This window comes from Drosophila sechellia, chromosome 3R (genome assembly GCF_004382195.2).
Source record: "Drosophila sechellia strain sech25 chromosome 3R, ASM438219v1, whole genome shotgun sequence".
In the NCBI taxonomy this organism is placed as follows: domain Eukaryota; kingdom Metazoa; phylum Arthropoda; class Insecta; order Diptera; family Drosophilidae; genus Drosophila; species Drosophila sechellia.
The window spans coordinates 12,825,187-12,845,926 of record NC_045952.1 but is presented as its reverse complement, the minus strand read 5'-3'; the positions used below and the strand labels follow the sequence as shown (position 1 = coordinate 12,845,926).

The 20,740-nt window shown below is 44.7% G+C and overlaps 6 protein-coding genes across 17 annotated transcripts; 5 read left to right on the top strand and 1 right to left on the bottom strand.

Moving 5' to 3' along the window:
- Positions 1–3,226: 3,226 nt before the first annotated feature.
- LOC6606213 (protein FAM114A2) lies at positions 3,227–4,858 on the top strand. The gene is made up of 2 exons (XM_002030985.2): positions 3,227–4,283; positions 4,343–4,858. Exons 1-2 carry the CDS (start codon positions 3,289–3,291, stop codon positions 4,728–4,730), a joined length of 1,383 nt encoding a protein of 460 aa, XP_002031021.2. The 5' UTR covers positions 3,227–3,288; the 3' UTR covers positions 4,731–4,858.
- A 76-nt stretch (positions 4,859–4,934) lies between these two features.
- LOC6606212 (uroporphyrinogen-III synthase) lies at positions 4,935–5,997 on the top strand. Its single transcript, XM_002030984.2, has one exon. The coding sequence runs from the start codon at positions 5,106–5,108 to the stop codon at positions 5,865–5,867; it is 762 nt and encodes a 253-aa protein (XP_002031020.1). The 5' UTR covers positions 4,935–5,105; the 3' UTR covers positions 5,868–5,997.
- Positions 5,977–19,357, bottom strand: LOC6606211 (intracellular protein transport protein USO1). Of its 2 annotated transcripts, none has more exons than XM_032723245.1 (9): positions 19,277–19,357; positions 8,421–8,959; positions 8,143–8,365; positions 7,901–8,083; positions 7,443–7,835; positions 6,867–7,379; positions 6,727–6,801; positions 6,432–6,668; positions 5,977–6,373 (listed from the first exon to the last, which is right to left on the bottom strand). In XM_032723245.1, the coding sequence occupies exons 2-9, from the start codon at positions 8,927–8,929 to the stop codon at positions 6,272–6,274; spliced, it is 2,235 nt and encodes a 744-aa protein (XP_032579136.1). In that variant the 5' UTR covers positions 8,930–8,959; positions 19,277–19,357; the 3' UTR covers positions 5,977–6,271. The 2 variants fall into 2 exon arrangements, with proteins under 2 accessions (XP_032579136.1, XP_002031019.1); XM_002030983.2 differs by lacking the exon at positions 19,277–19,357 and adding an exon at positions 9,018–9,121.
- Positions 9,207–9,821, top strand: LOC6606210 (acylphosphatase-2). Its single transcript, XM_002030982.2, has 4 exons — positions 9,207–9,393; positions 9,449–9,465; positions 9,532–9,641; positions 9,700–9,821. The coding sequence occupies exons 1-4, from the start codon at positions 9,207–9,209 to the stop codon at positions 9,812–9,814; spliced, it is 429 nt and encodes a 142-aa protein (XP_002031018.2). The 3' UTR covers positions 9,815–9,821.
- LOC6606209 lies at positions 10,288–18,595 on the top strand. Of its 11 annotated transcripts, none has more exons than XM_032723234.1 (9): positions 10,288–10,474; positions 11,371–12,121; positions 12,188–13,418; positions 13,772–14,268; positions 14,570–14,950; positions 15,216–15,531; positions 15,629–15,745; positions 15,846–16,779; positions 16,942–17,496. In XM_032723234.1, the coding sequence occupies exons 2-9, from the start codon at positions 11,449–11,451 to the stop codon at positions 17,494–17,496; spliced, it is 4,704 nt and encodes a 1,567-aa protein (XP_032579125.1). In that variant the 5' UTR covers positions 10,288–10,474; positions 11,371–11,448. The 11 variants fall into 11 exon arrangements, with proteins under 11 accessions (XP_032579125.1, XP_032579126.1, XP_032579127.1 ...); XM_032723235.1 differs by lacking the exon at positions 10,288–10,474 and adding an exon at positions 10,491–10,573; XM_032723236.1 differs by lacking the exon at positions 10,288–10,474 and adding an exon at positions 10,703–10,720.
- Positions 18,749–20,141, top strand: LOC6606208 (techylectin-5A). The gene is made up of 3 exons (XM_032722767.1): positions 18,749–18,754; positions 18,807–19,236; positions 19,294–20,141. Exons 1-3 carry the CDS (start codon positions 18,749–18,751, stop codon positions 20,004–20,006), a joined length of 1,149 nt encoding a protein of 382 aa, XP_032578658.1. The 3' UTR covers positions 20,007–20,141.
- The last annotated feature ends 599 nt before the right edge of the window (positions 20,142–20,740 follow it).

The window sequence follows — 20,740 nt, the reverse complement described above, 5'->3', positions numbered from 1 at the left end:
AAGGAGGCATGTTGGTTTTTTGAGGCGATTAGGTTTTTGGCTTTCAATAGGGGATATAACCACAATATGCCAAAAACCAAATCGCTCTATATTATTTTATAGCCTAATACATTCTAATAACTACTTAGAACAAGATATGAGATGTTTCAAAAGACTTGAGCAACTTAATTGCGACCTTTGAATTGCACGTCGACGTTTATATATAATTAACTTAATCGACTATGTTCACACTATTTCCACGAACTGGGAACGAGTCGACTGAAAGTAAGAAGCTTAGTGCCCCCAGTAAATACATATTAATACCTTTCGGCAGGTGTGATTTCTCAGCAAACCAATTTAAGCAGATCATACATCGCCGTATTGGCAATAGTGTCCGATTTCGTTGGGGATTATCTAAACAAGGGATGGCAATCAATTGCGAGTGCAATTGCTGCGATTAACGTTTTGCTGCCGAGTGTCGGGTCCTGAAAAGTCCTTCGGCAGTTTATTTTCGACGACTGTCTATTAAGTTTTCCATTACAAGTGATAGCGATCAGGACACGCCCACTTGGCAAACAGTGCAAACAGTCCCATCCCCATCCCATGTGGAACATGGGCACATCATATGGGGTAACTTCAAACGTAAATCGAATGAAAGGCCCAAAGTGAAAGCTAAAGACGTCAAGCCTTCCACTCCCCATCGCCTTCGGTGTGTGCGTGAAGGTCCTGGCAAATGCAGTCTTCGAAGTGTGCGAGTGTGTGTGTGTGGGTGTGAGTGCCATGACAACAATGGCATTTTGATACTTTTGTATGAGATTTAATGAAATTTGAATCCTTTTGTTGAGTGGAATGACAACGGCAAGGAAGCTGTTCTAGATGGCGAAGGAGAAGATGGGAAAACTGACAGGAAGCAGGTCGAAGGACGAGCAGAACAAGAAGCATTCGCCTGTGGGCAAGTTTCGTGCAGGTACACTGCAAAAAATGAACAGCTTGTTTGTTTCAGTGATTTAAATAAATATTAAAAATTAAGATCCCATGAACTTTAGTTTTTGGATAAACGTAGCAGGGATAGTCTTAAAAATATACTCCTTCACTGCCTCTTTTTCTCTCAGTGCATTCAGCATTCAGGTAGTTAAAGTATCTGCGTGGCTGTGTTGGTATTTATAAGTATAGATAAATGTGTACGTTTTGGGTGTCTTACAACAATAGTAAAACAATCTTCTTAATGCACACTTTGGCCTAAAGGAATTTTTCCACTTGTAAAGCGATACTCGTAGGCCAGATATGTGTTCCGGGTCCGGATTCCATCACCATCCCAAACATATACCGACTTGTGCGTATATTTATAGATGGGCCAATATATGTGTATGTAGATATATTGACAGAGAAACATGTTAATAAACATCTGGAAGTTTGGTTTATTGTCATCGGCAAGCTCTTCACAAAGAGACATGAAGTCGATGGGAATAAATTTGAAGAGACACCGAGGAGCAGACACTGAGACAATATGCTCGAGGGAACTTGGCCAAAAGGGTTCTCTTGTTTGTCCGGGGTTTCGGCGGAGGTATCAATAACATTGTTGTCCTGGCAAAAATGTGAATGGGTGGCACAACATAGTAGCTCCTCTCCAGATATTAGTGCCATGGCGAAGATGACAGCCAAGGATGATGGGAGAAGCAGCCTCATCAATATTGTCAACTGCGGCTGCTCCAGACAACCTGGCCCACTTTCCTCTTGTTTGCCCGATAGTTAAAACCAATTTTCTAGTCTAATACTGTGTTGCCAATACATTGTGTGGGTGTATTTTGGTTTGCACCATGGGTTTTCAAAGATACTTTTTTGTACTTCAGCTAGGGTAAATGTTTTAACCAAAAGGATGCTGGCAAGGACAAGATCAAAGTGCAAAGCCATAAGCTTTATGTGGAGTGTGGCATAGAGGTAAAGTATAGTGGTTTAAAAACACTAATTAATACATCTAAAAGCCTTCATTGTCAACAAATTAAAAATTATGCTTATTGATATGGAGAGACAGCATAAAGTGCACTCTGATTAGTACTTTAACTTATTATCCTGACCCATAATATCCCCTTCAACTTAGCCAGAAACTGACAATACACACTTGTCTCGACTGCCACACATGTAAACCTATCTGCTTGCAAATTTACATTTAATTTTTGGCCAGACAAGACACAGAACATGCAATTACTGGCCCCAAGGAAAGGAAGGTTGCTTGAGTGGGCCACTTTAAGCCAAGTTGGCCGTAAGAGACTGAGGCAAACGTAGATGTTTTTGTTCTTAACTGACATTTTAGCGGTTTTGGGTTTGGGGAAACTACCTTTTTTAGGGATTTTAATTAAAAAATTACTCATATCACCGAAGAGATGGAGAAGGATATGGAGCTCAAGCAGCTATCTTCCCGTTTCTGCGTAAGATAAATTTGCCGGCTTGACGAAATATTCGTGTGGTTGCTTCATTCGGGAAAAGTCTGTGGCAGCGGCTGCCTGAAATTGTGCTGCAAGTTTATGAAAATTCCTTCTTTTCTTTGTTTATGGAAAAGGTGGGTGTGCGTGTGTGTGTGTGTGGGGGGGGAAAATGGTGTTGGCTTGTTAATTTTGCGTTGCTGCAGCGTGGCTGTCAAATTTATATGCTGGTTAGCTTAGCTTGCAAAACTTTTCGGTTTCTGGCCTGAAGAACGAGCATTTGTATACGTGCTGGTGAGATTTTCTAATTTATGAGCCCAGTTAGAATTGGGACAATGTCGGCAAGCCGGAAAGTTCGCCAAAAGCACTTTGACATAAAGCAGAACTCGGGCGATTCTGCTTAAAAAAATAGCACACGCTTTGATGAAATTAAGGATTAACTTAAGTTGTTCAGTATATATGTACTTAGCGTTCCCGATTTCTTGACTCATCCGAGGTCAATCCTAGACTCTCCCAGGTCCTTTTAAGTCCTAACTGACCTTTCCTTCCCACACCCATACCTAAATTCCACCCAAAAACTGATTTATAATTATTTTTTTAGATGTTCAAATATATATTAATGGCATTCATAATTACGAACTTGATATATTACTACTAAATATCATTAATTTAATTAATTCAATCATGCATTTAATTCAAATCAAAAAAAAACATTTCTTAAGCACAGTGTTAAAAACAATTATATTCAAATATAATATTCAAATTTGCGCGCCAATTCTAACAGTGCAGCGAGTTGGCAGCATGGCAAGTAGCAGCTGTTATGTCCGCAATGAGTTGGCAGCCTTGGCTCAAATCCTAAAAATCTACGTGGAGCAAAAATAAACAAATAATGGCGAAAAATCCAAAAAAAGATGAGGACGGCGGTAACGACTGGGCCCAAAGTGACGAGGACGACAACTGGGACGATTGGGGCGATGACGATGACAAGTTCGTTCACGTGGAGAAGGAGAAGCAGCCAGAGGAGAAAGTCCCGAGCAGAAACGACGCAAAAGAAACGGTGGAAAATCAGGAAAAGCTGGAAACTCCCAGAATTTCTGCTCCAGCAACAACATCCGCCACATCCTCGTCCTGGGGTCTGTGGGGCGGTAAGCTGAGCTCCGTGCTGAGCACCGCCACGGAGGGATTGGGCACGATAACCACCCAAGTCAACCAGGGGCTTAATCAGATCATCGGAGTGCCCGATCCCGAGGAACTGGCTCGAATCAATGTGGCTGAAAAGGCGGAAAAGGCTGCTAAGGCGCCGCCAGAGGAACATGTCGACGATGAAAAAGAATCTTCGGCCGCCTTTGGCTTGGATTTTGTTACCAATCTGGGCTCCAAGGTCCTCAACACCGGACTGGATACACTCGAGGGCATTGGCAAGAAGACCATGACCATCCTGCAGGACAACGATCCCAAGCTGATGAACAAGCGGAAACTGCTGGGTCTGGAGGCCAACCCGCCCAATCTGAGTGCCGTGTTGCTGGAGGCGAAGAAGGATGCCGATCAAATGGAGCAATCCCTGCAACAGATGCAGCTGAAAAGGCAAAAGGCGCAGCTGCGTTTCGAAGTCCTTTTCGAAAATTACTGCGGCCTGGTGCACTTCGAGGCCCTGGAGATCCTCTCCAAAGAGTCGCGCCTCAAACTGGACACCCTACTCGATGCGGTTAGTGGTAATGCCCTTGCAGAGTTGCAGGAAACGATAAACGAGGTGAAGGAACTGCTCGAACTGGAGGATCTGGATGTGGAGAGTGAAGGTGACTACGAGGCGGAGGAACTGAGCGAGCGACTGGCGGCCACGATCAAGGACGCCGAGCTGGGCATTCAGTTCGACGACATAGCCAAGTGAGTAGTCGCAAATTGAAGGTATTTGAACATACCATAAACTCAAATCTTTTGTGCAGTCACTGGACGCAGTCCCTCAGCTGGTTGACCTCGGAGGAAGCAACTGCCGCCGATCTGGAGCAAGCCTATGCCAAGAGCATCCACGCGCTGAGCGAAGCCTGCGCCCTCGAGATGTGTAAGCTGCACAAGATCGCCGAGCTTTTGCTGGTGAAGCCACATCACAGCACCGCCAACGAAGTGGACGGCGTCGTCAATCTCTGCCAGCAGTTCAATGGACACCTTCAGGGACTTAGCCACCGCTTCGCCGCCGTTCTGAGCGGTAAGTCAGAAACGGAGGAATCGAAAGGCCGGGTCAGCACATTCTTTTCCGAGATGCTATCTGCCGTGCAGTTCGTCGAGAAGGCCTACAAGCTATTTACACCCATTCTCCAGATGGGAGCTGTGTAAACGGATTTAAGATTAATTGTTGTACTTTCTACTTTTACTATTGCTCGGTTAGTGTCCTCAACTCACTTGTTTTTCCATATAAATGTACAAAATTATAAATGATTGCGATGCAAATGCTTGTGATAACATTCCCGAAAGTATTGAGAAGTTTTTTCAAAGCTGCACTCGTGTTTGGTTGGATTTTGGTCACCTAATTTACTTGTTGGCTTCAATTTTATAAACTATTTTTAAAACCCGACTCTCGATAGGCGCGGCAATAATTCTCAGGCATTATCTATTCCATTCCCTTTCTATTCGAACAATCTATCAAACACAAGCACACAAATATCAAATTGTCCATTCTCAAGTTAAGTCCAACAAAATTTAGTTAGAACCATGGGAGATCGCAACAAGCAACCGGTTATTCTGCTGAAGGTTCCGTCCTCCGATGATTTCTATGGTTCGGCTTTGCGCAGGCATAACCTGGATCCCATCTTTATTACTCCCTCGCATTTTGTGTTCAAGAATCTGAAGCAATTGCAAGCCAAGTTGCTGGTGCCGCACAAATATGCCGGCATTATCTTTGCGTCCCCGCGCTGTGTCCAAGCTGTAAACGAGGCACTAGGGAAGACAGCACTTCCTAGCTGCTGGCGGGCGTTGCACAATTATTCCCTAGGCAAGAACACGCACAGCGCCGCCTGGATAACATTCCAGAATCTTCCGACTCTGGGCGATCATGCCGTGAATGCCAACAATCTGTGCGATCTGATCGTGGAGACCTTCGGACCCAAGAGGGATCTGCCACTGCTCATGCCCTGCGGCAATGGCGTGGGTCAGACACTGCGCCTCCGTTTGGTCGCCCAGGGATTCCGGGTGGATGCTTGCGAAGTGTACGAGAGTCGGTCGCATCCGGATTTCGTCAATCAGATGCGGCACGCACTCAAATTCAAGCGAATGGAAACGATTGTGTTCTTCGGACCCTCCAGTGTCCGCAGCTCATTGGAGTTTTTTGGGAACTACAACGTTTCGCTCAAGGATCGCAAGCTGATTGCCGTGGGCAGTGGCACCAGGAAGGCAATGGAGGAATCTGGAATTCAGGCGGATGGAGTCGTTAATGCTGCTGACGTTGACCACCTGATAAATATCATCAAAACATAGTTTAGTATCGATCATTTTACGTTTTGTTTTTACCAGTTTTTACTTTTGGTATGATTTCAAAATCTGTTTGGTGTCCTTTAAAGAAGTGAGGACAAAAGTGTGTTATTAATTAAATTGTTTCAGCAAAGAACCTGTTATGTTTTTACTATAATCAAATAGATGGGATCTATTTGGATAAGATAGTTCAGTTAACAATAAGTTACAAATTGGTATTAAATAACATAAAGAAATCATGTTCTTAAAAATAACTTGCCAGTTTCAGACAAGTTTTCAAAGAAGTACAGATGTTAAAATGATATTTAAAGTTTTGAATGAATTTCTAAACTCAATATTCTTTCATTTTACTAAAAACAAAGAGTAAGAATTTATAATGTTGTCTGTACGTTCGTTGTACTGCTGCTTAGTTATTTAGAATTCTTCAACATGTCGAACAAATCAATATTATTTTGTGGCTTGATGGGCGTACATAATTTGACACGTTTGCCGTTTAAAGAGTTGCCCACGATCTGTAATAAAAGTTGAACAATTTAATTTCAATTATAGCTTCAATTAACAAATACTCACTGGCATATCATCACCGCTATCAAAGTCGGAGGAATATGTGGTAATTTTTTGACGACGAGCATTACGCTTCTTGGCAGTGCCTGAAAATCCGTCTGTACTTTCCGGTTGCACCTTAGTAGGAATGCTCTCAGTTTTGGTTGGCCCTTTGGAATCTTTTAGCTGTTTAATTGTGGTCACTGGTTGGTCGATCACGCAGTTAATTCGATTCATTTTAAATTGCAGCACGGCCATTTCATTCTGTTGGGCAAATTAAAATATATAACATAATATATTATTCGTGTGATGATAGACTTACGTTCTTTTCACGCTCAAGTTCAATCAATTCGGTTTCCTTTCTTTTAATTTCAAGCTCCAATTCGGATACCTTTTTCTATATGGAAATAATTAATTATTTGGTAGAATATAGATCAATGAACAAGAATAAATAAGTCTTACCATTAAGCTATCTTTCTGGGACTGTAATTCCTCGCTAAATTTAACTTTGGCCGTGGATAATTCACTCTCGATTTCCATCTTTTCAGCCTGAAGATTGATAATAGCGTTCTTAAGCTTATCAAGATCACTAATCAAAAATTCCAATTTGTCTTGTTGAGCCTTAAAAGCTTTATTCCTTTCTTCGAGTTCAGATTTGAGTTTTTGTATTTGAACAGCGTTGCGCTTATTTTCGCTCTCAACTTCAGTGGCCTTCATCTGCATTTGATTAGCTAGCTGCTCCTGTTGTCTTTTGAGTTCTTCTTCAAAACTGTGAGTTTTTTCTTGAAGTTCATTATCAAGACGCTTCACTAGCTCCTCCTGATTGCTGCGATGGGACACCATTTCTGTAAGTTTTTCCTGAAGTTGGGAGACCTGCAGAAGGGTTTCTGTGTGTAGTTTCTCACTGTTGCATTTTAGCTGAGTAAAATCAACTGAAGCTTTGTTCAAGCTCTCTTTTAACTCTTGAACAACAATCTGTCAAGCAGAATAAATAATCAAGATGGAATAAAATATAAATTTATTATTTTTTAGACCAACCTCGTAGGTATCTGCTTGCTCTTTTATTTCCTGGGTGTGCTTCAACTTTGTTTCAGTCAGCTCATTGAGATAACTTTCGTTGATATCAGCCAGCTCGCTCAATCTCTCCGTCATTTGAGTTAGTTCATCACTTAGGGCAACATGTCTTCTTTCCTTTTCCTCAATGAGCGTCTTTAACGTATTTATCTCATTGCGAACAAGTTCGAGTTCCTTCGTTGCCTGATCAGTCAATCGTTGCTGCTCCACGAACTGCAATTCACTGGCTTCTAAATCACTTTGCAGTTTTGACAAAGCTTTGTTGGCCTCTATTGGTAGCTGCTCAATGCGGTCTTCAAGCTCGGCGCAGGTAAGCAACTTTGCATTTAAGTCGCTGCTTAATTGTAAAATGCTTGCCTGTGGAGGAGAACATAATGTCAATAATCTTATAACCTAATACAAGGAAAGCCAGAGTAACACACCTCGCAATTTTCCTTTTGTGCAGACACATTTTCAAATTGAAGCTGTAGGTCTTCGTGCATCTCTTTGAGACCGGTAAGTTCCTGTATAATCATAGTTTTGGCCTTTTCTGCCTCTTCCAAATCCGTTTTATAACCCTTGAATGCTCCAGCTAACTCACGATTCGTTTGTTTCATATTATTCAGCTGCAAAGCGAGATACACATGTTGATATATAAATCTATAAACATATATTAAAACTTCACCTCTTGGGCCTGCAAGGAAATGCGGGATTGAGCATCTCGGAGCTCTGAATTTTTCTTCTCAACACAGGCTTTTATGATTTCCAACTCCTTGTCGTAGTGTTGCTCGCAGTTGGTGTACTTTTTGTTAATTTCCATGTACTTCTGGATGTTCTCTGCGTTCTTCTCCTGCTGCTCGAGGAGATCCGTTTTCAGTTGGGCCAGCTCCAGTTCCATATTTGTCAACCTGAAAGAATAAGCTCACTGCAGGCAGAAATTGTAATAAAACTGAAAGGTCTTACTTTTCCTTCAATGTGATATTTTCCGATTTTTTCTTCAACGAGTCCATGGCGATGGCTCTCATTTTCTTGCTGACCACCAAGTCTTTCTTCTTGAGATTCTTGAGCGAGTCGTTGTACTGCTTTATAAAGCTATGAATTATTATTCCCGTATGGGGCGACAACTTCTGAATATCTGCCGATAATTCTCCGTCGTTTTTGGGAGAAGTTTTTAGACTTGTTTTTGAAATCTTCACGGTGGTAGCGAAAGTTTGGTCTTCCTGGGTTTTTTCCATAGCCTGAGATGTTTGCGCTTCAGTTTTTGATTGCTGAACTCTAGGAGCCACTAGCGGAGTTCTTTTTTTGGATGGCTTTTCATTTGATCTTCCGAACATTTGAGTTTTTACTTGATCCGTTTTCCATACAGTTGGAATTTGACTGTTTTTTTCTTGGGCAACTGTACTTGATTTTGGCGCTTTCGATTGAACCGCATCCACTAACGCTGCTCCGGATCTTTTCTTGGCGCCCGTCATTTTGCCAGCAGAGCAGTTGTATTAGCGCAACTAATTAATAAAAGAAATAAATATATATTGTGCATTACAAAAGTTTTGTTTAGTTTACCTAAACCTTTGCAAATTTTGGCAATCGCGTCCTGCGTTGAAAAGCAACGGTAAACATCAGCTAGAGATGAGCTTGATGACCTACAGTTTATTGTTGCTCATAAAAGGTGTGTGTACTATCTAAATACTGATATCATGGTATTTTCTACTAAACGACCCTGGTTTTGCGTGGTCGCCCTGGTTATGTGTCATGTCACTATTTGATAAAAATACTATTTTGGTTGTCACAACTCTACTGTTGCTAGCTCTATTTAAAAATTTAAGCGTTAATAGCTCGGAAGGGCATCAGGAACCTGATCAGGACCACGTTATGGCAGGATCTGCTGTTGCCAAGCAGATGTTCGCCTGCGATTTCGAGATCTTTGGACGAGTGCAAGGTATGCAATGCATTTTTCTGATTCGGCATGTTAAGCAACATATTAACTTTTGCAGGTGTGTTCTTCCGCAAAGTAAGTACTGGGAGGCCTATATATATCTGGGAATCAACAATTAACTTGTGTACATTTTTGGCTTAGCACACGGCGGATAAGGCTAAAAGATTGGAAGTTAGGGGCTGGTGCATGAATACCCGGGATGGAACCGTCAAGGGACACCTGGAGGCTCCTCTGATAAAGTTAACGGAAATGTAGGTACCGCCGAACTCCATAAATTCAATCATTTAACCATCGCCCACTAATTTTAAGGAAAAATTGGCTGCAGAACAACACAATTCCCAACGCTAAGATCACAAAGGCTGAATTTTCGCCAATCCAGGAAATCAAAGACTATACGTCCACTTCTTTCGAAATAAAACGTTAAAAACGAATTATTAGCTCGTTAGCTCGTATTTTATAAATATTTATAAAATAATCCATGCATTTCCGAAACTAAATCAAAATAAAGTACCAGGGCTGCAAAGTGCGTAAGCTGCCATATCTGCATCGCTATCGACTGACTCGATAACATTTGATATTATTAACATAAGAAATATTACGTTTCGCAAAAATTAACCCAGTACTATAGTACAATAACAAATAATAATAAATAAATAGTAAATTATTTAAAATAAGAAAGAAAACTATCCCGATTATCGATAGTTGAATGAGCGCACAACTCCAGTATCTACTCGATATATCGACTAACACAGCCGATAGTTTGCAGCTCCCTGCCAAAGACACTGGTCATCTCGCTCGCACACTCAACAGTGGGCCGAGCCACCGCCATAGGCGGCGCACGTGTAAGAGCGAGACAACCGGCTGGACGGCAGCGCACTTTGGTCTGGCACAGAAACGAGTACAGCTTCGATACACGTCGTTTTGCCAAAAGCGTAGCAGAGCAGTCTAAGCGATGAAAAAAATAAATGAGGAAAAAAGTCCGTGAAGCGAGAACCGTAATTCCCAACAGTGCGAGTCACGCCATTGTGTGCGCAAAAAATATTTGCTAATTGTGCGACGGGCAATTTTTCGGAACGGCCTAATTGTGCGTATAACGAAAAAATACTACTTAATTTTAAAGCAATTTACAAATTCTTGCGTGCTGCCCTGCCTGCTGTCGGTGTGTGCTTGCTTGCATGTGTTAGTGAGTACAAGTACTTTCGCGCTGAAAACCTTTTTCCACTGCCCTTTCGCTGGAATCTGGGCAAATATAGATGGGACAAAAAGCACATTTAACTGATTTATACTGCAGAATTGATCGAGACATGTGGAATACAATAAATGCGATTGTGTAAATAACTGAATATAGTGGCGCATACAGTTGCACGTGTGTGTGTGCTAGAATGTTTGTGTGTGTGTGTAAAGGCGCGAGTTTCCGTTTGCCTAGGCTAATTGTAGTGAAAAAAACTCAATAAACGGAATTACATAAAAACGTGGTGGCATGGGCGGAATTTTCCCGGCAGCAGAAGATGCACAATCTTGGAAAATTGTGATTTTCGAAAGTAACCGCAATGATTTCGTCAGTATGTAAAGTAGTCTGTCAGTCCGTGCATGTGTTTATGTGTGTGTGTTCTATACAGTTTTTTTTATTGCGCATCATGGTGTGCAATAGCGCGCGTTCTGACCTCTCTCTCGCACTCATGGGCTCTCTTGTTGGCCAAAGCGATGCTGTGTGTGTGTGTGTGTGTGTGTGTGCGTGTACGTATATGTAGCATATGTACATAACACGCCGGAAAAGACAAAAAAAAAACCATTCCAATTTTTGAAATCCTAAGCAGGCGGGCGGTTCAAACGAGATAAAAAATAAATACGCCAATATTGTTCCTTTATAAGATAACGTAGTAGTCTAACGGGGCATAAGACCATATAGTGTGCCTTTATTTTGTTGTCCTAACGCTGAATTTCCGAAATAATAGCACGTCTTTGGAAAATTCTCGACAGGATTAGCATAAAGAGACGCCTTCGGAGTCGAGCGAACCAAATGCCGCAGCAGCCGGCCAACGCATTAGCATCAGAACGATGGCCCCAGCGCTCACAGCCGAGCCACTAAGTCCCAAGGAGAAGCTAACCAGCACCGCCTCGCCCTCGGCCCGCAGCTCCTCGGAAAGCGGAGGAGTTGGAGGTGCAGTTGGCTTGGTCAAGAAGCCGGCAACGCCCACGCCGGCCACGGCCACCACGCGGATTACCCGCTCATCGGCGGCAGCGGCCTCAGTGACCGCTTCCCCGCATCTACAACAGCAGCGGTCCTCGCTAGCAATCAATAACAAGCGAAAGTCGGGCAACGCTAAAGCCAGCAATGAACCAATGGGGCTGAGCACAGCCCCGACTCCACACAGCATCACTTCACCAAATCCCTCAACGGATGCCGCTGTAGCCTCCACCTCTGCCGTGGAGCACAACAATAACAACAGCAACAGTACCTCCGCCGGCAACAGCACCTCCGCCGACAACAGCTCCACGCCCAAGGACAACTCCACCGCTCAGCTGCTGGCGGATCTAACCATCAACTTTGAGGAGACCATATCCGCGGAGATTTGCCTGAGGAAAACCCTACCCGATGTGAGTCTGGGGAAAGAGCCGGTTCCGCCTGCCTCGGTGCTGGCAGTGGCCACAAGTTCAGGGAGTGCTGGCAGCGCTTTATCCTTAAGTGCAGTGGATGAGGTGTCCAAGATAGAAATAGATAATATAGAAGGTGGGTCTAAGGAATCACTCCAAATAAATAGTCTTGACTCAAAATTTTCCTCGCCCACTTTTTTAGAGCGTCTCAGCCAGCTAGATGGGAATGCCACTGGAATGCCTGAGGAGCATGTGGCACCACCTTCTGTTCCGGTACCCGTGCAGGAGGCGCCAAACATGCCCACCAGGCCACAGGCGCCACCAAGTGCCCATCTTGATTCTCCGCAGCCGGCGCGAACACAGCAGCAGCCAATTCAACAGATGACGCCGCAAAGCACAACCAGTTCCATCAATTTTCTCAAAGACGGAGCAGCTGGTGCTGTTCTAGAGGATCAGGATATCGAGGAGGTGCTTAAAGCGCTCAAAACATTCGACGGCGGCCATGTTAATCCGGATACCATATGCGAGTTTTTCGATGAAGTTTGGGAAGAGGCAGCACCGGCAGCGCCATTGCCGTCCGCGCCTCCCGAAAATGTGGTCGATCTGCCGGACGTGAAGCCCAGCTGCAGTGGCAGCAACAATTCCCAGCCGAATGTGATCATTAAGCAGGAGCAGCGGCCCTGGCAGGAGAGTCATGCTGAGTTGGAGCAGCAACAGCACGTGATCTCGCGCAGGATCGAGTTTTTGCTACGCAGGATGCGCAAGCTCCAGGCGCGAGCGATGTGCCGTCACACGAGCGAGGAGGTGGTTGGTATCATGGAGTGGTCTGCCCGAAGTTCTCACAAGGCTCCAGTTCCTGCGAGAAGTTCCACGCTGACTGAGCAGGAGGCCACCGTCCTATCGATTGTCTCAGGGCGTCCGAGCTCATCCTTCTGGGAGGAGCAGAACAAGAATCCGCTGCCCGCTAGCCAGATGAGCAATGTGATCCGGCATATTGCGACGGCGGCCAAGCATCAGCAAATCTGCCACTCAGCCAGCGGAAGCTCCGCTACTCTGGCGCCATCCTCCAGCTGGTACAACAGCAGCAACAGCTCTGCGCTGCCTATTAAGCGTCCGCGAAAGAATCAACTTGATGCTTCGGTTGCAACGGGGGGCACACCCACTGCATCTGCGTCAGCAGCGGGAACATCTAGACAGGCAGCTTGCACGACGGGATCCGCAACGGGTTCGAATACACCGCGGGCGGATGATATCGTGCCCAGCTACGACACCTATGTGACTAATGAACTCACCCATGTGTCTGGCCTGCTGCACACGGAGCTTCGAGAAGTACAGAATGCCATTGATTCGGACGCCACGGAGTCAAGTTCTGGTGGAGAATCCGCTGACGAGATGGTAACCTACAACAACAACCAGCAGCTCTCGCTACCAATGTGAGTACTTCGTAATATTTATGTACATACTTAGGTTATCGGGAATATTTTACAAGCAAACTTTCTTCCATCTTTTTTTTTGTGGGGGGTTTAAAGCTTCTGTCATCTTTTTAAGATCATTCTTTTGCTATAGAATTTGTCCGATTAATGTTGGCTCGGTTGTTTTCCTTCAAAATTGTTTTGCTTTGACAGGCATTTTAAACATGATTTATGGTCGTCCTTAGCAATTGAAAAGTTGTAATAGGCTTTGATTAGAGTTGTATTTAATTAGCGTGTTTACAAACACAATGTTTTACCATTTAAACCATTGTTTATTCTCTTTCCTAATGCTCTTGAAATTTGATTCTTTGCAGCACTCGACGCGCTGTCTGGCGATATTCGAGAGATCGTGCAGCCATTGCCCTGCGCTGGTCCTGGCTCTGCTCCCAGCTGACCGACTTGGAGATGAAAATCCGTCAGCACAGCGACCTTTACATGGATCTAACTCAGTCCAAGGGCCAGATCCAGCTGGAGACCACAGTTAAGACCTCGCCGTCGCTAACACCGCCGGCAAATGGCATTAAGGAGGAGCCCGGATCCGACTACCTCTGCAGTCGGGCACGGCCATTGGTGCTGTCCGAGTTCCGCAAACGCAAGCTCTTCCAGACCACGAACATGCACACGATTTCCAAGAAAGCCGCACGCCCCAGCAACATTAAGTGCGGCTGCCAGTGGCCGCAGGTGCCATGCACACTGTGCACGGGTAGGACAGACCCTACGGCGTCCAGGGATCTGGTCGAGACGATGATGCCGCAAAACCGGGTGGCATTGCTCGATGCTGGCTACCATCCAGTGCTCAGCTTCGCCAGCGGTGAGTGGGAGGTTACACTGAGTGGACCCATTTGGTTTTCGTCCATGATTATTTCTTATCATCTGTGATGGATTAACATTATTTATTCTACACTTGCGATTTGAACTGAATTGATTAAAAAGTAACACTTTGCAAATAATTTTTATTCAACACTCTCAGATTTAACAAGTCGAAACTAAAACGTTAGAATCTTCGTATGCTTTAAATTTGATTCAAAAATGAAGAGAAATAGTCGGATGATGACAACTAAAATGGAATTCTTTTTGAATATATTCTTATCCCTATCATTGTTGTTTCCCAGATGTCAGTCAATCGGTTCACTTGGAGGCCGTTGCCCGCCAGCCGGACTGGCAGTACCGCGTCATGCGCAGCCAGCCCAAGGCCATTGTCAAGGCCATGTGGAAGGCGGAGCGCGAGACGATAGCCTCAGGCGGAGTCGGCGGACAAGGGGGCAGCCGGCGGTCGGGCGATGCGGCGAAGCGGCGTTATATACGACGCAAGGAGCGCAACAACAACTCAAATAAGGAGGCTGGCAGCGGAGCTAAAGCTGCTGCTGTTGCAGCAGGAGGAGCAGGCGGAAACGGAAGCAGTAGCGTCGGGGGAGGGGATAGCGGAAACGGTACTGGTACTGCTACTACTTCTTCTTCTACTACGCCTACTACAACGCCACTTGTGGCCAACAGTAAATTATTGTAAACATGACGAAATTCGATAATTGTTATTAACATAAAACAACAACAATCTTTTGCATCTCTTCTTCTTCTTTTTCTTTGCATCGATCAACCAAAACACGAAATTCCACCAACACCATCAACAAACACCACCACCACCACCACCAACAACAACAACAACGAAAAACCCCACCAATTGTTTTATTTTGCCATTCCGTTCTTGTCTCCGTTTCGTCCCCGTTCCGCATCCAAATCACGGACTTGACGCAACACCAGCAGCGGCCAGGGGCAAGCGGCAACCACAACACCCAACTGGAGCGAGCAGTTCCAGCTCGCTGTGGCCAGACTCTCGCCAACGCCAACGACAACGCCACCACAGTCCCTCCTCAACCTCGATCTCGGCACTGAGCGGCGCTAAGAAGGCACGCAAATCCGCAACCAATAGCAGCAGCAGCAATTCCACACAGCAGCAGCAGAATCACCACGGCACCAACATCAACAATCATCATCTCAACGGTTACGGCGATCAGTGGGGGGAGCAGAGCAGGAGTCGTCGCAACTCTTCGCCCTCCCACAGTCATAAAAATGAGAGGTATGTTTTGGATTCAATAACTAATCCCGGGGATTCGCGTTGGTCCTGTTATATTATAAGATAGATTGTTATATATATATGTATGTTTTCCTTACAGAACCTCTGAGCGTCGCGTTCGTCCCATCTACGACATCAATAACATCGTTATACCCTACAGTATGCTAGCCCAGTCGAAAATGGAGATAATTCCCTACAAGGAAATACCCATACCCAAGTAAGTATTCAGTTTGCTAAATCCTTATTATATATATATGGCGCATGCTGTGTACTTTGTGTATATATATTGAAATAACCTATTCTATCCTTGCTTTCAGGTGGCGCATTGTAGACAATGATAATGATAAGGAAAAACATTCGTCAGATGAGTCAATGGAGCGCAAACTGAGCAATGGCTGTGTCTCACCAAAGCCAGAGGAGCCACCTAAACCACAGCCACCACCACCACCAGATCAAGATCAAGATCTTGCTCAAGAGCAGCCGGTCCTGCTGCCTCCGAAGGTTAATGGTTTAAAGGAGAATCAAGCAGTCAAGCACAATAACAATAATAATACAAACAATAATAATAATAAAAATGGACTGGTAAATGGCAACGCCAAAAAGGATGAACTTAAGGCTGCAGAGGATCGCGATGCGCAATCAAAAGAAGACGAGCTAAAGGAAAAGGTGGTCAAGCCCAAGCTCAACGGAAACTTGGCAAAGAATTCGATCGATAAAACTGCCGAGAAGCAAGACAGAATTGCTCAGCCAGCACCAGAATCACCACTGCCAAAGCGACCCAAGCTGGAAACGCTAAACTCCAACGAGGTCACCAAGGCTAATGGGCAGTTGGTGCAGCTACAGCTGGAATCCCGTGAGAGCGAGGAGGAGCCGCAGCATGTCGACGAAGATCTCTCGGATGAAGCGTTTATTATGCGACATCAGCGAGCTCTTCTCGAGGAGCGACGCCGCTTCGAGACTTTCCTTAAGTTCCCATGGAGCACCCGATCCCGTGCAAATAGGCGCATCGATAGTCGCGCTGAATCCAGTGGCGCCAACACACCGGATCCAGCCTCACCAGCTCCTCATCTAGGCGGCCTTGGTCACGACAACGAAAGCATTCCCTCGCCGCTGGCGTACCCACTGGACGCTTTTAACGAAAGCGGTGAGCTGCTGACTGGCGGACAGGCACGCCAAGCTCGTCGTCGGACAACGTCCAGCAAGCTTAAGGATCAGCTGGAACGGCGCAGCACCACGCCCGATCTGCGGGAGGTAAGTCGAAGTCCAAGTTTCACATTTTTTGAACTCATATATACAATAAATTCTTACTTTTTCCTATCTAAAGTCGAATTTTGATTTCAATTTGCCTAGAATGTTCAAAAATTGATTGTATAGAATATTTGACTAATTGATACCCTCTTCTCTTTTGTATAGTCTTACACTGTGATGCCATCTCCCTTTGAGCCCTTGAACTTTCCACTCTCCGACGAGGTCTACCAACGATTGTTGGCCGAGACATACGCGACGCCCAGGTCAATGACCATCTCAAAGCGGGCCAAGAGCAAGTCGATATCCTCGAACTGTGATGGGAACATCATCACAGGAGGCAGCGGCAGTCGACGCAGCAGCAAATGCAAGATTAAGCCAAATGGTCAGCTAAATGGCCAGCTTAATGATCACCCTGCGGCGGCGAAGTTGAACGGAACCGATGCGGCAAATGAAGGTGGAATTTCTGAGCCGGAAGAGGAGGTGATGCTGATAGAAGACGAGGATGACGACTATCCCAAGCATCATCTGGCGCCGCTGGACGACGAGGAGCCGTCGACCCCAGATGTCGAGCATGAACTGTACGACTCGACGATCGATGCCTATCTCGGTGATCCGGAGGCGCTAGAGGAGGAAATGGGCGATGATCCCTTCGAGGACGACGATCCCAACGATCCGGAGTGGAAGACACGGACCGATGGCGTTCGCAGCAGACGCATCTAAGACCAAAATCCAAAGTTTTTGTTATTTAAGTCTTTTAAACGATTTGTCAATTTTAAAGCCACAACACACACACACACCACAAATCAGCCGGAGCAGACGAACAATTTTAATTTGTTTCAAACGGTTTGGTTTGCACTCACAACAGCATTGCGTACTCTAAGCAATCGTCTAAGTTATTTAGTTCTACGAGCCCACAACAAAAAAAAAAAAACAGAAAACAGATACGCAAAACACGAGTACACAACAAATACGAAGCATAAGCGAAAATCTTGAAACAATGTAAATACAAGCTAAACGCATAGAGCTAAGCAGTTACTGATAATTGTACACTAACCAACGATCAAGGAATCATCGAAGGCACCCACCACGTCGCGTGGACGTGGTGGATGCGGTCGGTTGGAGCACTGGTCGTCGGTTAAGTAGGCACCACAACAAACCCACTTGGGCTTCAAGCCGAAGTGAGCTAAGGATAAAATATTAAGCTAATCTAAATATATATATATATACGAACACATTTAAATATATAACATATGCATACATAAACGTGTAAATGCCGAAGAGAGCAGTCAGCTGAAGATTTGAAATGTATTCGCACCTGCACACAAACGATATAACAACTAAGCTAAAGCAAACGATTATCTGTAAATTGATCAAGCTTAACCATTAGCGTTTAGCCCAGCAACTAATTATCAGGCGGCGTTGGGGCCGTGTTTTTCTTATATTTTATAAAGTTTATCAGCTGTAAATGTATAGAGCAGAATTCGAAAGGCGGTGTGTGAAAATCGATCGAACGATAAGTGAATGTATATGTACTTTAGTTGCTTAGGCGTTTTCATTTCTTATCTTATTAACGTTAGTGGCTAATTGTAGCGATTAATACTATACAACAAACAAAAAACAAAAACAAAAAAAAAAAAACAAAAACAAACAAAAACCATAAGGAAACCTAGCGCGGCTATGTCCGTGAAAATGTTTATTCTAATTTCGTTTTTACTATCTACTGCGTATGTTTCACCGCAAAGCTAGAATCCAGTTTAATTCGTTAAAACTTGAAAAGAAATACAACAGAAATGTGAAGATTAACTAAGGACCGCAAAAATACAGAATTATATATTCTTAAAAATGAGACAACACATGGAGCGCCAGAAGTGATCTGCTGGGACCATCGCCAGATGGCGGAATCTGGCCAACATGTGTGTCGAATAGTTTCTCTAGCTGACTTCACCAGTTGGCGATTGCACTTGGAATCGAAATGATGGTAAGGGTGGACAACGGACTGGCGACTTTGAGGATACTGACTCGCTTTCAAGAAGTTTTCCTTGCTTTTTCTGCTGGCCTGGAGCTCTGGGTTTCTGGGAAGCACGAGCTCTCTGAATCGGATTGGGAAGTCTGATGTGGGCTTAAAATCCTTGGAGGAGCTGGTCTTGATTAGGAAGACTTTGTCTGCGCAGGCACTCAAGCTAAGGGGACTGGAGATCAATCTGCATCGCGTGCTCAGCAAGGTGGTGTTTCTCTCCGATGCAGATGTGCATGCACCTGGAAGATACTCCTCCAAAGAAGTTCCCCTAGCAGAGCTATCTGATCGTCTAAATTTGTTGCTAAAGCGACTGAACCAGGAAGAAAGAATATCTACGAAATTGCTGGAGCTCAAAGAATGGTCAATTAAAGTGTGCCAAGAACCTTCCCTGAACCAGACCTCACTAAAGGAGCTTACCGAAGAAAAGGACGAATCGAAAGTGGGCAAGTTATGGTGTACAATCTTCAAGTTCCATCGACTCACCCGGTGACATTTTCCAGACTTTTACCAGCCCGCCAAATCGGATTGCCATGAGCTTGACGAAGGTGTCCGGGTGGATGGCGTCTATAGATTTCTGGTTCCGGAGCGCAATGAGGTCCAGCGTGATTTGCACGAGCGCTATTGCGCCTTCGCCACCGACGGCCCCGCCTGGACAGTGATCCAGAGTAGAGGCGGCTCCTTCTATCCGCCCGAAAACTTCAATCGCAGCTGGGACGAGTATCGCGCGGGTTTTGGTAACTTATCCCGAGATTTCTGGTTTGGCAACGAGTTCGCGCACAAGATTCTCTACCGCGACGATCATGAGCTGAGAGTGGAGCTGCAGGAGGCAGGTGAGTCGCTGGATTGGGCGGAGTATCCACTCTTCTGGCTGGACAGCGAGAGTTATAACTATCAGCTTTCGGTGGCTGGTGAATTCCGTGGTTCACTACCGGATGCTCTGGAGCAGCACAATCGGATGGATTTCAGCACTTACGATCGGCGGAGGAGCCACGCGATATCGGCGGATTCCACCTGTGCCGAGGATTACGGTGGTGGCTGGTGGTTCGATCGCTGCACACAGTGCAATCTGAACGGAGAACATGGTGTCCACCAGAGAGCAAGTCCAGCCATTATCTGGATGAACTGGCGGAGCGGGACCGACAAACCGAAGAGCTCGCGGATGATGATTCGACCCGTAAATCCCTCTCCGGGCGATAACTCCGATGGGGATTAGGCGGCGGAGAACTGGTAAATTTAAATAGCAATTCCAATCAAATGTTGCTCGTATTTCTGCAATTGAACGTTACCGATAGTTGGCACTGCAAATAAACGTTACCGATAGGAATCGAATTTACTGGCACTTTCTAAATAATTCTGTGTTTATTACTGATTTATACTGTTTCTTTTATTACGAGAATTGGAAGGTATTTTCGAATCAAAGGATTTCCTTAATGTGTCTCAAATTTAAGGAAAGCAGAAATTTATCGAGTATTATCGAATGAATGTTAGTGAAAGAAATAAAAGTCGCGAGTTAAGCATTATGGGGCGCCAAATTTATGAATTTCAATGATTTATGTTCAAAATGATCATAAACAATGATAAACACTTCCAGTTTATAAAATTGTTTGAGGCCTTATTATATTTATTAAAAGGCGTTGCTTTACTTCAATTCGACAAGAATTACACACATTTTACTCAAGTTTACAAAGTAGTTACCACACAATAGCAAAGGTTTGCTTTTAAACACAAAATAAACTTGCACGAAGCTAGTTATAACCCAGCGACCTTTTATTATTGATTAAATAAGCCCTAAGATTATAAAAATATTATTAAAAAATGCAATCAAAGTTTCCCTTTTTGGCCGCACTGGCGCTCTAGTGTGGCCGCAGAAAAATACCGCAAAACGACACAAGCAAAAATGTACTAAAGTGTACACATATGACTAAAACCAACGGCCAGTCGTCGAAA